This window comes from Rana temporaria, chromosome 2 (assembly GCF_905171775.1).
Source record: "Rana temporaria chromosome 2, aRanTem1.1, whole genome shotgun sequence".
In the NCBI taxonomy this organism is placed as follows: Eukaryota; Metazoa; Chordata; class Amphibia; order Anura; family Ranidae; genus Rana; species Rana temporaria.
Genome location: NC_053490.1, coordinates 141,638,353 through 141,652,626, shown reverse-complemented (window position 1 = coordinate 141,652,626; position 14,274 = coordinate 141,638,353). Strand labels below are relative to the sequence as shown.

At 42.6% G+C, this 14,274-nt stretch overlaps 1 protein-coding gene across 2 annotated transcripts in view; it reads left to right on the top strand.

The window, feature by feature from the left end:
• The window catches only part of RB1 (RB transcriptional corepressor 1), a 231,141-nt gene that overhangs the window by 22,091 nt on the left and 194,776 nt on the right, over positions 1 to 14,274 (top strand). For both annotated transcript variants that reach the window (XM_040341234.1, XM_040341233.1), the window contains exons 5-8: positions 737 to 775; positions 1,044 to 1,111; positions 7,938 to 8,048; positions 9,510 to 9,658. In XM_040341234.1, the coding sequence (XP_040197168.1) occupies positions 737 to 775; positions 1,044 to 1,111; positions 7,938 to 8,048; positions 9,510 to 9,658 (367 nt within the window). The remainder of the gene's footprint in view (positions 1 to 736; positions 776 to 1,043; positions 1,112 to 7,937; positions 8,049 to 9,509; positions 9,659 to 14,274) is intronic.

Genomic DNA, 14,274 nt, shown 5'->3' with positions numbered 1-14,274 from the left:
GGGGGGGGGGCATTTTACAGGTCACAGTGGTAGCATTTTACTGGGCACAGTGGCGACAATTGATGGGCATGGCACAGTGACTGCGTTTAATGGCATAGTGGTGACAATTGATGGCACAGTGGCTGCTATTGATGGCATGGCACAGTGGCTGCATTTGATTTAATTTTATATTAATTCACACATACACACCGTCCATCTACTCTTGGTCCGGCCCCCGGGTCCGATATATGAACCCATTGCGGCCCTGTAGACAGCTTTACCCCAGATGCCTGCATACTTAGATGTGCCTCCTTTTAATCGTCAACCATGTGAGTTGCTAAATGTTGTACCTTCATTAAATGTGTCCAATTTGCTACACTTAGAGGCGCCTCTCCTCTCTTTTATACTCTGTAGCTCCTTGTGGAGGTTGCCATTTGTGGATGGACATTTTATGGTTACACAACTTATCACATTGCTATAATCATGGACTATAAACTGAAGGACTTATGAATAAATTGTTGTGGAACGAATCATCTGAGTTTCCATTTTTTTCTTACGGGGAAATTCGCTTTGATATACAAGTGCTTTTGGATTACAAGCATGTTTCTGTAACAAATTATGCTCGCAATCCAAAGTTTTGAGATTTATTTATTTTATATACAATTTCTTTTTTTTTTTTTTTTTTGCATCTTTTTTGCATCTTTTTTGCTTACTCCGTTTGTTAATTTGCTGATAACGTTTAAATTATTTCTTTCAGTACATTTAACGACATATTTTTGAACCAGCCAAATACAGGGTAAGTTTAAAAAAACTTTTAGAAATCTTGCTTTAACTTGGTCACAATGAAAATCTTTTATTCTCTACAGAACTATGACAACTTGGAGACATTCAAATTGACATGCCGTATTTCAACATCCAGTACTCTTGTGTTCAAATCCTAATATGCTCTCTATTTATTTATTTATTTTTTCTTTGGTGATCTATTTAGTAATGACCTCTTTTTTGGTATGGTCGTATAGTGTAAAGATTGTACTAATTGAAATCCTGTATTTGTTGGCACACAGGAATGCTGCTGGTTCTAGATATAAGGCCATTCTTGAGGGCTCTTGGACAACATATCTTTTGGCTAAAGGTAGGAGTTCTTAAACTCTGTACATTGTATAGAGTGTTTCTTACCAGTTTACTCAAGAGGGCATATAAGCTAAGCTTAAAAATGGTCTTGCGAGTTACCAGAAATATCCACTAGAGATGACCTATACATACATATTTATATAACCATACAGTAGTTTTCGGCTGCTGGCACTAATCGAACTCCCATATGTTCGTGCTCAATATAATAAATCAAACAAAAATCATGCCACGCTGTATACTGTAAGCAATTTCTTACCAGTTTACCCAAGAGGGCATGTAAACTGTTGGTGCAAAAGTAGCTTTGTAATTAATTATGGAATCCATGGCACCTGTACAGATAATCTGTTGGAAGTTATTGGCTAAAGGCTGTAAACAAGAAATGTTATGCCTATAAAACATGTTTTCCACCATGCCAGGATTTGTTGGTGGATTATTAAAGTCAGAGGAATTTTGACTTGCTTTTAAATATCCATATTTAAAGTACAGCACAAGACATAGGCCACCCTACCTAAACTCTTTGTTACTCTGCATTGCTTGCTACAAAACTGAGGGCTCACAAAGTGGGGTAAGGTTATAGGGCAGGTGTCCCAGGGAGTTGTGCCCTTAAAAGCCTGCCAGTCTCCAATCACCTGAAGGCATGAGCCTATTGCCTGTGGTTTATGAAAAGGCTGCCTGTGTGTTGTACAGTATGCTAAGATCTAGATTTACAGGCAAGTCAAATTTCCCCTTTATTGTACATCAGGTGACACAGAGCAGCCATAGTAATTACTATGTGGGTTATATGCCACCTATAGGTGAATGGACACAGGCAACCCAAGACAGGAAGTCCCCCCCCCCCCCTTCTATATAACCCCTCCCATACAGGAAGTACCTCAGTTTTTTTTCCGCCAGTGTCTGAAGGTGTTGGTCACGGTTGAAGAAGTACTATGCTAAAGAAGCCCTGTTGCGGAAATCCTTAAGCAGGATCAAGGGGCTATGCAGTCGGATACATCCTAGATGCCAAAATGGATGGTCCCCGAGCCTCGTGGAAGGAAAACGGCGAGGTCACTTGCCTGTAATGCTCCTCTGTTGAGGGCTGGACCCTAAGATCCGCCACCTTGGTCATATGCCTAAACCAAAGGATGTCCTGGCAGGGTGCTATACAGGTCCAAGGGTGTGGACCCCAGTATGCAAGGGGGACCCAGTCCTTGAAGGTCCGTCACGACATGGCCCGCCGTGATGGGTGAAGATTGGATCTGGCTGTGTTTTTCCAGCAGTATCCTGTGTCGGGAATGGTAAGTCAAAGAAGATCCTAAGGAACACATACCGTTCACTTTTGGACTTCTAAGTAAACAATGCCTTGCATGTTTTTTACCACTAGAAGGTGTCATTGTAACATACCTGGTGTTTAACATTACCATGCTTTCCCCGAAGTATATTCAGTGTCTGCTAGCACTCCTTTGGAACAGCGCTGCCTCCTTAATCCACTCATGGCTGCCGAAAGGTCTGGGGGACCCTGAAACACGGCGGTCTTTTTCCTGGGGATGCAGCCCTTCTCCCCTGAGCGTTCCGTTTGCAGGACTGTTCGTTCGCGCACTTGGGAATAGCTTGGTTTAAATAAGCCATCCTAGGACGTGGGGGACGTGGCTTGGCGCGGCCCGGCATGCACGTGGAAACAAACGTTCACAAAATACATGGCGCATTCGCAAGGCTTACTGCCTATAAAGCTTTTACTCTGGAAAGAGTCTGGTGGCTGCGGAGGCACACAGAGCATACAAAGGCATGGAAGCGCTGTATAGGTGTTGGTTACAGGCATTTCTAAAATGCATGTCTACTCAGCATCAGGCTGAGCAGTGATGGCGACATATTTCCATTACTGGACTATAGCTCGGTAGTAGATGCACATTGTAAGTACTTCTGCCTTTTGTGCTTACAACTATGTCTTCCCGAAAGAGAGGTGAGAAGCATACGAAGGGGAGGAGCGCAAAGGGTCTGAGGATCCTAGTCACGCTTCCACAGTTCTGTCCTCCTCTGAAGGACCAGAAACAACTTGCCAGTCTGAGTTATTCAGGCTCTCATGCATAGTAGCCACTTCCAGTATTTCAGCCTCTGCATACGTCCCAAAAAACGATTTTGGTTTCAGCATTAGCTGGTTTCGAAGGAAAAATGGCTAATATGTTTTGCCTCTTCTTCTCAGTCGGGAAACATGATCGGTCCCGTTTTCTATCCCCTGACATTCCAGTGTTGGAACAGGAATGAGCTGATGTTGTTGAGATACCATTGGGTGACCGGGAAGAAGGGCAGGCGGAATGACTCCCCCTCTGAGGATTCAGTCTCAGAAGAGCCCTTCTCAGCCTCGCAATCTCAGAAATTGCTAGTGTAATCCCTTATGGAATTTGTCCATTGTGGATACAAGTTGCCCCCCAGCACAGGTAGCTGAGCCCCCCCCTTTCCTCTTGAGTCCCTTTAAAGCCTCCACAGTGTCCACATGCATTTCCTGTACACCCATTGCTGGAGTGGCTAATATATGCTGCCTGGGATCAACCAGATAAGTATTTTCTTCCTCCTAGAAGATTTTCTCTATTCTATGAAGGAAAAGTTCACTAAGAAGTGGAGTTTGCCAGCAATAGACGCTGCTATATCTTCTGTGAATAAGAGTCTAACTTGTCCAGTAAACCATATCCAGGTTTTTAAGGATCCATTAGATAAGAAGCTGGAATCTTTGCTTAAAGCCTTGTTTGCTGTAGCAGGTGCAGTAGCAGCGATAGGCATTTGTCAATCCATAAAGGACCAGCTTAAAGCGGATGTGCCACGGGGAAAAAATATTAAAAGCCAGCAGCTACAAATACTGCAGCTGCTGACTTTTAATATTGGGACACTTACCTGTCCTGGAGTCCAGCGCTGATCGCAGCAGAGCACGAGCGATCGCTCGTCTCTCTGCTGCTCCCCCCTCCATCCACGCTGAAGGAACCAGGAAGTGAAGCGCTGCGGCTTCACTGCCCGGTTCCCTACGGCGCATGCGCGAGTCGCGCTGCGCCTGCCGATTGGCTCACACGCTGTGTGCTGGGAGCCGAGTGTTCCCAGCACACAACGGGCGACAGACGGGAAGTCAGAAAAACCCGTCTTTCGCCCGTAGCGTGTGGCCGGAAGTGGGTGCAAATACCTGTCTTTAGACAGGTGTCTGCACCCCCCTCCCCCTGAAAGGTGTCAAATGTGACACCGGAGGGGGGGAGGGTTCCGATCAGCGGGACTCCACTTTAGGGTGGAGAACCGCTTTAAGCAGGTTAAGTGTCCCTGCGGCCCGTGAGTTAGCTGAGCTACCTAGGGCCTTTGTTTTGAGAATGAGACTCTTAAAGATTCTATTCATCAGGTGTCACGCTTTGCTCTCTTATCAGTGCATATGCATAGAATTCTCTGGTTGAGGCATTGGTCAGCTGAATTTTCATGCAAAAACCTATTGGCAGGATTTCCCTTTAATGGGGAATGGTTGTTCGGGGATGTTTTGGATTAGTATATCTTAAAAATTTCAAACAGTAAGAGTGCCCTTTTACCAGTGAAAAGGAGTAGACGTTCTTCCCCGGTACCAGCCGCATCAGCCTCCAGGCAGTCGCAACAGCCGTTCGGTGAGGCATTGGACCGATTGATGTCTCGGGGTGTAATCATAGAGCTTCCCTCAGAAGAGCAGGGCATGGGGTTTTATTCAGATCTCTTCATGGTGCCAAAACTGAATGGAGATGTCAGACCCATTCTCGATCTCAAAGATCTAAATCGGTTCCTAACCGTCCGCTCTTTTTTTGCATGGAGTCAATCCAGTCAGTCGTATCCACCATGCGGGGAGGAGAATTTCTGGCATTAACAGACATCAAAGATGCATATCTGCATGTGCCAATTTTTTCCACTCGCCAGAAGTTTCTGCATTTTGCGGTAGAACAGCGACACTTTCAGTTCGTGGCCTTGCCCTTCGGTCTGGCTACCGCGCCACGGGTATTTTACAAAAGTTCTGATCCTGGTACTTGCAGGAATAAGGGGCCAGAACTTGAAAGAGCTGAAGCAGTTTTGCAAGGAGGAATGGGCAAAAATCCCAGTGGTAAGATGTGGCAAGCTCATAGAGACTTATTCGAAGTGTCTTGGAGCTGTGATGGTCGCAAAAGGTGGCTCTACAAAGTATTCACTTTAGGAATACTTTATGCACATTGACTTTTTCTGTTATTTTGTCCTATTTGCTTTACAATAAAAAAAAAAAAAAAAAACATCTTCAAAGTTGTTGTGGACATTTTCTGTAAATTAAATGATGCAAATCCTCAAACAGTCCATGTTGATTCAAGGTTGTGAGACAACAAAACACGAAAAATGCCAAGGGAGGTGAATACTTCTGCAAGGCACCGTATATTCATTACATTATAGATGGTTTTGCAGTCGCTCCCTAGAACAGTTGTCCAACTCAATTGGAGATGCTTCTCTGGGGTGCTGTACTGTGCGTCCGCTTGTCCCTTGGACTCCATGCCCACGGCTCCCGGGACAAACATGCGTTGCAAATCCTGTCTTTCAGCACTGCCAATCTACTTGTAAGTAATCGAGGGACATATACAGGTGATACTGGAAAAATTTGAATATCGTGTAAAAGTTCATTTATTTCACTACTTAAAAGGTGAAACAAATTTAAGATACTCATTACATGCAAAGCAAGATGGTTCAAGCCGTGATTTGTCATAATTGTGATGATTATGGCTTACAGCTCATGAAAACCTCAAATCCACAATCTCAGAAAATGAGAATATTAAATGCAATCAATAAAAGGATTGTACATGGAACAATATCGGACCTCTGAAAAGTATAAGAATGCATATGTAATCGGTACTTGGTTTGGGCCCCTTTTGTACCAATTACTGCCTCAATGCAGTGTGGCATGGAAGCCATCAGCCTGTGGCACTGCTGAGGTGTTATGGAAGACCAGGATGCTTCAATAGTGGCCTTCAGCTCTTCTACATTGTTCTGTCTCATGTCTCTCCTCTTTCTCTTGGCAGTGCCCCATAGATTCTCTATGGGGTTAAGGTCAGGCGAGTTTTCTGGCCAATCAAGCACAGTAATCCCACAGGCATTTAAACCAGATTTTGGCAGTGTGGGCAGGTGCCAAGTCCTGCTGAAAAATTAATTCAGCATACCCATAGAGCTCATCTGCGGAAGGAAGCATGAAGTGCTCCAAAATCTCCTGGTAGACGGCTGCGTTGACCCTGGACTTAATGAAGCACAGTGGACCAACACCAGCAGATGACATGGCTCCCCAAATCAACACACGCTGTGGAAACTTCACACTGGACTTCAAGCATCTTGCAGTGTGTGCCTCTCCATTCTTCCTCCATACTCTGGGTCCTTGGTTTCCAAATGAGATGCAAAATGTTCATCAGAAAAGAGGACTTTGGTCCAGGTCTGTTTTTCTTTAGCCCAGGTAAGACGCTTCTGAAGTTGTTTGTTCAGGAGTGGCTTGACGAGAGGAATACGACGTTTGAAGCCCATGTCCAGGATCCGTCTGTGTGTGGTAGCTCTTGATGCACTGACTCCAGCAACACTTTTGAATGGCCTTTTCCTGACTCCTCTCCAGGCTGTGGTCATCCCGGCTGCTTGTGCACCTTTTTTCTTCCACACTTTTCCCTTCCACATAACTTTCTATTAATGTGCTTTTGATACAGCACTTTGGGAACATCCAACTTCTTTTGCAATTACCTTTTGAGGCTTTCCCTCCCTTATGGAGGGTGTCAATGATGGTTTTCTGCACAACTGTCAGGTCAGCAGTCTTTCCCATGATTGTGATTCCTACGGAACCAGACTGAGAGACCATTTAAAGGGTCAGGAACCCTTTGCAGGTGTTATGGCTTAATTAGCTGATTAGAGTGGGACACTTTGAGCCTAGAATATTGCACCTTTTCACAATATTCAAATTTTCTGAGATTATGGCTTACAGCTCATGAAAACCCCAAATCGTCACAATTATGACAAATCATGGCTTGAACTATCTCGTATGTTAGTTTCACCTTTTAAGTTGCATTGGTGAAATAAATTTACTTTTTCACGATATTAGAATGTTTTGAGTTTTGCCTGTATAACCTTCATTGTGTTTTCCCTTGCCCCTATTTTTGGTCATCTGGGCCTAATATTAGATTACTTGGATACTTTTTTTTCATATTTTCAGACATGCTATGCGCTTGCTCCTGATGAATGGAAAACGTCCACTAAACGAATCAAGCCTAATGGATGCTACTATGCTCCCAATGTAGTGTGTGTGTGTGTGTGTGTGTGTGTGTGTGTATATAATATAAAATTGGTATTGTGACCCATTCATACAACATTAATCCATTGACAATCAGTATTTGATTAATAACATTGGTTACTCCAATAATATATCGTGATACATATGCTCACATATGGAATTTTCCAAGTTCAACTTTTATATAGATCTACCCTGGTTAATCACGTTATTGGTTACCACGATTATATACTATGTGATTTTTGTTTATGTCAAATTTTAGGTTGTACCTGTATATAGATCAGTTTACCTTATTCAATCATGTATTCTAAGTCATGTGATATGTCATGCTTCTCAGTCAACTATTAAGTTTAAAATTGTGTCCTGTGCCTCATTTACAATCCCTAAATCCCCCCCCCCCCTTCTCTTTTGAAGTATTAGGGGGGCTGTTTTTTTTTCCTTCATATTAATGCATTAAGATGAAAAACGTCCTGCTTTTACAACCACTTTAATGCACAAAATGCATTAGCATTAAAAAAAACCTTCTGCCTTTACAACTACTTTAGTTATTTTATTTGTATGTAATATTTACTTTTTTTTTTTTCAGGGAACGTTTTGCAGAAGGATGATGACCTTATAATCTCGTTCCAGTTGTTGCTGTGTGTCTTGGAATATTTTATCAAGCGATCGCCATCTGATGTTCTAAAGGAACCATATAGTATGTCATAACCTAAAATTTGTTGGTGCATTTTCGATTCGTGAGTTTATCAAAGTTAACGAGTAGTAGAGCTTGATGGGTTACTGTCCCTTGTGGGAAGTATAGGGGAAAGAAAAGTCTACATAATTTGTTGCATTTTCATTGCAACAATGGAAGAAACATTTCTATAAGATTTACCATGCGTTGACCTTGTGTACACCAGTAAGGTGAACCTATTCCTGTCTGATATTTTGTGCCTGTGTATGAATTCATTTTACATATGCTAGGTTAGCCAGTGTGTCTATAACCACTTAAGGACCGGACCAATATGCTGCTACATGACCCAAGGGGTTTTTACAATTCGGCACGGCGTCGCTTTAACAGACAATTGCGCGGTCGTGCGACGTGGCTCCCAAACAAAATTGGCGTCCTTTTTTCCCCACAAATAGAGCTTTCTTTTGGTGGTATTTGATCACCTCTGCGGTTTTTATTTTTTGCGCTATAGACAAAAATAGAGCGAAAATTTTGAAAAAAATGCAATATTTTTTACTTTTTTGCTATAATAAATATCCCCCAAAAACATATATAAAATTTTTTTTTTCCTCAGTTTAGGCCGATACGTATTCTTCTACCTATTTTTGGTAAAAAAAAATTGCAATAAGCGTTTATCGATTGGTTTGCGCACAATTTATAGCGTTTACAAAATAGGGGATAGTTTTATTGCATTTTTATTAATTTTTTTTTTATTACTACTAATGGCGGCGATCAGCGTTTTTTTTTCGTGACTGCGACATTATGGCGGACACTTCGGACAATTTTGACACATTTTTGGGACCATTGTCATTTTCACAGCAAAAAATGCATTTAAATTGCATTGTTTATTGTGAAAATGACAGTTGCAGTTTGGGAGTTAACCACAGGGGGCACTGTAGGATTTAGTGTTCACCTAGTGTGTGTTTACAACTGTAGGGGGGTGTGGCTGTAGGACTGACATCATCGATTGAGTCTCCCTATAAAAGGGATGACTCGATCGATGCAGCCGCCACAGTGAAGCACGGGGAAGCCGTGTTTACATACGGCTCTCCCCGTTCTTCAGCTCCGGGGAGCGATCGCGACGGAGCGGCTATAAACGAATAGCCGCGGCGTCGTCCTGGATCGCTCCCCGAGGGAATCCGACCGCTGCATGTAGCGGGGGGGGTCCCGATCGGACCCACGTCTAGGCAGGGACGTACAGGTACGCCAATGTGCCTGTACGTGCCATTCTGCCGACGTATATCTACATGCGGCGGTCGGGAAGTGGATAACACATGATTTAATGAAGAATAAGGTGTGTTTCTTTTTTTTTTTTTTTTTTTTTTTGGGCATTTGTTTATTATAATTTGAAAGTGGCGACTATGTTGTTTTCAGGTGGGGTACATGGTTAATATAAAAGTTTTCGTATTGGTAAATGTTCTAAATATTTTCACCACTGTTTGTACGCAGAAAGCTCTGTGAGTGGACTTTCTGTGAATGGACCAACCCGAACTTCCCGTCGTGGTCAGAGCAGAAACACTCGTACGTCACGGCAGTCTGAAACAGACACCAGAATCATAGAGGCTCTTTGTAAGGCTAACGAATGTCCTGTTGATGAGGTAATCATTTCCTTGTTTTTAGTTTGTTCTTGGCAGAGGAAGTATAAACAGTTCTCTCCTAAAATATAAATGGCTAGAGACAAGTATTTATTTTTTCCAGCAGTACATTAGCCTAGAAAATGGCAATTGCTGTACCACAGTTTGCCTTCTTGAAAATCATGTGTTTTCCTGGGGCTGGAGGTTTCCGTGATCATAACTGAATTGGCTGGCATTAACCAGTTAATAACCATATGAGTTGCATAGTAGGGGGAAATAAATGTTAAAATGTCTCCTAAAGGCTCTCAAGGTTTTTTAACCTTATGTACAGGGAGGGGACTGTACAGAGGAGAAAACTTTTTTTTTCTGTACAGCCTCCCCCAACCCCCCTACCTAATGCTTACCTGAGCCCCGTCGCAATCCAGCAATGTGCATGAGAATCTTGGCTTTCCAGGGACCCTCCCTCATTGGCTGAGACAGTAGAAGGAGCCATTGGCTGTGAGTCAGCCATTGAGGAGAGAGAGAGTGGGTGGGGCCGAGCTGTGGCTCTGTGTGTGAAGAGACATGCAAAACAGCAGCTTGGGAGCGAGCCTGCTTGGGTGCCCCCATTGCAAGCTGCTTGCTCTGGGGGCTCTCGGCAGGAGGTAGGGGTCAGGAGCTCGGGCAAGGGACCTGAGAAGAGAACGATCTGGGCTGCTCTGTGAAAAAGATAATTGTGTGTTTGTGGTTTTTTTTTTTTTTTTTTGGGCTCTAATATCCCTTTAACAAGCAAATGGAGTGTTCGTATGTAGAGTACACACTGGGATAAAAGTGCTCTCAAGGGAGAGCATAATTTCTGATAGTGATTTACAAAGTTAATTATGATGTACCATATCATGCACCAATTACTGTTACATTTATGTAATGCATATATATTATAAAATACACAGTAGGGTTGAACAGCTAAATTCCTAAAATGATTGGCATGGTGGCAAGCAAATATATTAACTACCCTTCCCTTTTTTCCCCCCTAATTTAAGTTATTTATAATGTTATATTTGCAAGTTTTACGAGTTTGGAGAATCTTCTCTGTTTTATTTGCATATATAGTTACTAAGGTTTTTAGGCGTTATTCATGAGTGTTTGTCTTTTAGAAACCGTTAATTTCTATTTTTTACATTTTCTAATTCATTTGATAAACTGAAGCGAATTGACCTCCGGAAAATTGACCCATCCCCCCTTTATGACCAGAACTATTTTTGCTATATGCCACTGCGTTGCTTTAACTGACAATTGCACGGTCATACAGCACTGTACCCAAATGAAATTATTTTTTTCCCCCCACAAATAGAGATTTTTGTGATATTTGATCACCAAGGGTTTTTTTTTTGCGCTATAAACAGAAAAAAAGACTGACAGTTTTGAAAAATAAACGAACTAACTTTTTTTAATTTCTGCTGCAAAACATATCCCATAAAAAGATCAAATTTCTTCATAAATTTAGGCCAATATATACAGGTGAAACTCTAAAAATTTGAATATCGTGCAAAAGTTAATTTATTTCACGAATGCAACTTAAAAGGTGAAAGGTGAAAGTAATATGAGAGAGACTCATTACATGCAAAGCAAGATAGTTCAAGCCGTGATTTGTCATAATTGTGGTGAAAACCCCAAATTCGCAATCTCAGAAAATTAGAATATTACATGCAATCAATAAAACAAGGATTGTACATAGAACAATATCGGACCTCCTGAAAAGTATAAGCATGCATATGTACTCAGTAATTGGTTTGGTCCCCTTTTGCAGCAATTACTGCCTCAATGCCGCATGGCATGGAAGCTATCAGCCTGTGGCACTGCTGAGGTGTTATAGAAGACCAGGATGCTTCAATAGCGGCCTTCAGCTTTTCTGCATTGTTCGGTCTCATGTCTCATCTTTCTCTTGGCAATGCCTCATATATTCTATGGGGTTCAGGTCAGACGAGTTTGCTGGCCAATCAAGCACAGTAATCCCATGGTCATTGAACCTGGTTTTGGTAGTGTAGGCAGGTGCCAAGTCCTGCTGGAAAATGAATTCAGCATTCCCATAGAGCTCATCTGTGGAAGCATGAAGTGCTCCAAAATCTCCTGGTAGACGGCTGCGTTGACCCTGGACTTAATGAAGCACAGTGGACTAACACCAGCAGATGACATGGCTCCCCAAATCAACACAGTCTGTGGAAACTTCACACTGGACTTCAAGCATCTTGCAGTGTGTGCCTCTCCATTCTTCATCCATACTCTGGGTCCTTGGTTTACAAATGAGATGCAAAATTTGCTCTCATCAGAAAAGAGGACTTTGGACCACTGAGCTACCGACCAGGTCTGTTTTTCTTTAGCCCAGGTAAGACGCTTCTGACGTTGTTTGTTGTTCAGGAGTGGCTTGACAAGAGGAATACGACATTTGAAGCCCATGTCCAGGAACTGTGTGTGTGTGTGTGTGTGTGTGTGTGTGTGTGTTGGCGGCTCTTGATGCACTGACTCCAGCCTCAGTCCACTCCTTGTAAAAATCCCCAACACTTTTGAATGGCCGTTTCCTGACAATCCTCTCCAGGCTGCGGTCATCCCGGCTGCTTGTGTACCTCCTTTTCTTCCACACTTTTACCTTCCACATATCTTTCTATTAATGTGCTTTGATACAACACTTTGGGAACATCCAACTTCTTTTGCAATTACCTTTTTGAGGCTTTCCCTCCCTATGGAGGGTATCAATGATGGTTTTCTGCACAACTGTCAGGTCAGCAGTCTTTCCCATGATTGTGATTCCTACTGAACCAGAGTGAGAGATCATTTAAAGGCTCAGGAACCCTTTGCAGGTGTTATGGCTTAATTAGCTGATTAGAGTGGGACACTTTGAGCCCAGAATATTGCACCTTTTCACAATATTCAAATTTTCGGAGATTGTGGATTTGGGGTTTTCATAAGCTGTAAGCCATAATCGCAATTCTGACAAATCATGGCTTGAACTATCTCTCATATATTAGTGTCACCTTTTTTGTTGCATTAGTGAAATAAATGAACTTTTGCACGGTATTCTAGTTTTTTGTTTTACCTGTAGTCTGCTACATGTTTTTTTTTTGTAAAGAAAATTCATATAAGCGTATATTGGTTTGCGTAAGTTATAGTGTCTACAATTAGTCTAGTAATGGTGGCGGTCAGCGACTTATAGCAGGACTGCGATATTGGGTGGATAGTCTGACACTTTGGCTCTCCTATACGGATCACTGTATTTGTGTACCAATCTACTGCCGTATAACTAAGTTATGCGGCCAGCAAGCGGTTGTAAACCTCAGTCATGAAAGCACTTAGTGTATCGGTAGTGATTACTTATCTCTATCCAAAGCTCTAAGTGTAGTTTCTCTCTGGTGCATCATGAGTCGCTTCAGATTTTTTTCCCAACACATGAGATACAATTTGTGTCTGGGAGAGAGCTCAGCACACAGCTTGTCTATTCAGAACACCGTTCTTCTGCTGTGTGAAGGAGGATGTTCCTTTCCTCCAATCAGCTCTCACACTGTGACTGCATTCTCTCCACCCCCTCCTCTCTGCTCCTTGAATATTAAGAAGGATTACAACCAGTCCACTGCACCATAGCTGAATGACGGCCACAGCGCAGGTCGATAACTCTGGGAGGGCGTACTTTTGCATCCTCCCAGATTCTTGCTCCTGCGTGTCCCCTGGGGCACGCACCAGGGAACATCTGCAACAGTCGCGTCTCCTCTACGTTCCACCCCCACCCCCGCGGCTTTCGGCTGCTATTTTGAAATCTATACAGGGGGATCGGTGCTTGTAATTTGCCGCACCGATCACCCCTGACTTTCCCCGTATCCCCCTCTGTTCCCCCCCCCCCCCCTTCATGCTCCACTCCCCCCTCTGTTCTGGATCTTTCAGGATGGAGAGCGGAGGAATGAGTCGGTAAACCGGTCATTTACCGGTGCCTTTCTTTTCCGAATGAACAGTCGGTGATCACTGACTGTCCATTTATAACCGAGTTTATGATGCTTCAGTTTATGAAATGAACAGGTATAAATTTTGGCCAAAATGTATGAAGAAAAATTTTAAATTTGGCAAAATGTTATAATGGAAACAAAGACAATGCATTTTTTTTTTTTTTCCATTTATAGTGCGAAACAATTAAAAATCTAGAGGTGATTAAATAACACCAAAAGAAAGCACTATTTGTGTGACAAAGGACAAAAGTGTCATATGGGTATAGTGTTGCATGACAGGGTTTGACAAATTTGCTTGGGATCTAGGAGCCAGCTAAAAAAGTTAGGAGCCAGAAAACGCTCCCCGCCCAGCTTGCGCATTCGTGAGTAGCGCCGCATATGTAAACGGTATTCAAACCACACATGTGAGGTATGCCTGCGATTAGTAGAGCGAGAGCAATAATTCTAGCCCTAGACCTCCTCTGTAATTTAAAACATGCAACCTGTAGATTTTTTTTTTAAACTTTGCCTATGGAGATTTTAAAGGGTAAAAGTTTGTCGCCATTCCACGAGCGGACGCAATTTTGAAGCGTGACATGTTGGGTATTTATTTACTTGGCGTAACATTCTCTTTCACAATATCAAAAAGAATTGGGCTGACTTTACTGTTGTCTTATTTTTTTTTATTTAAAA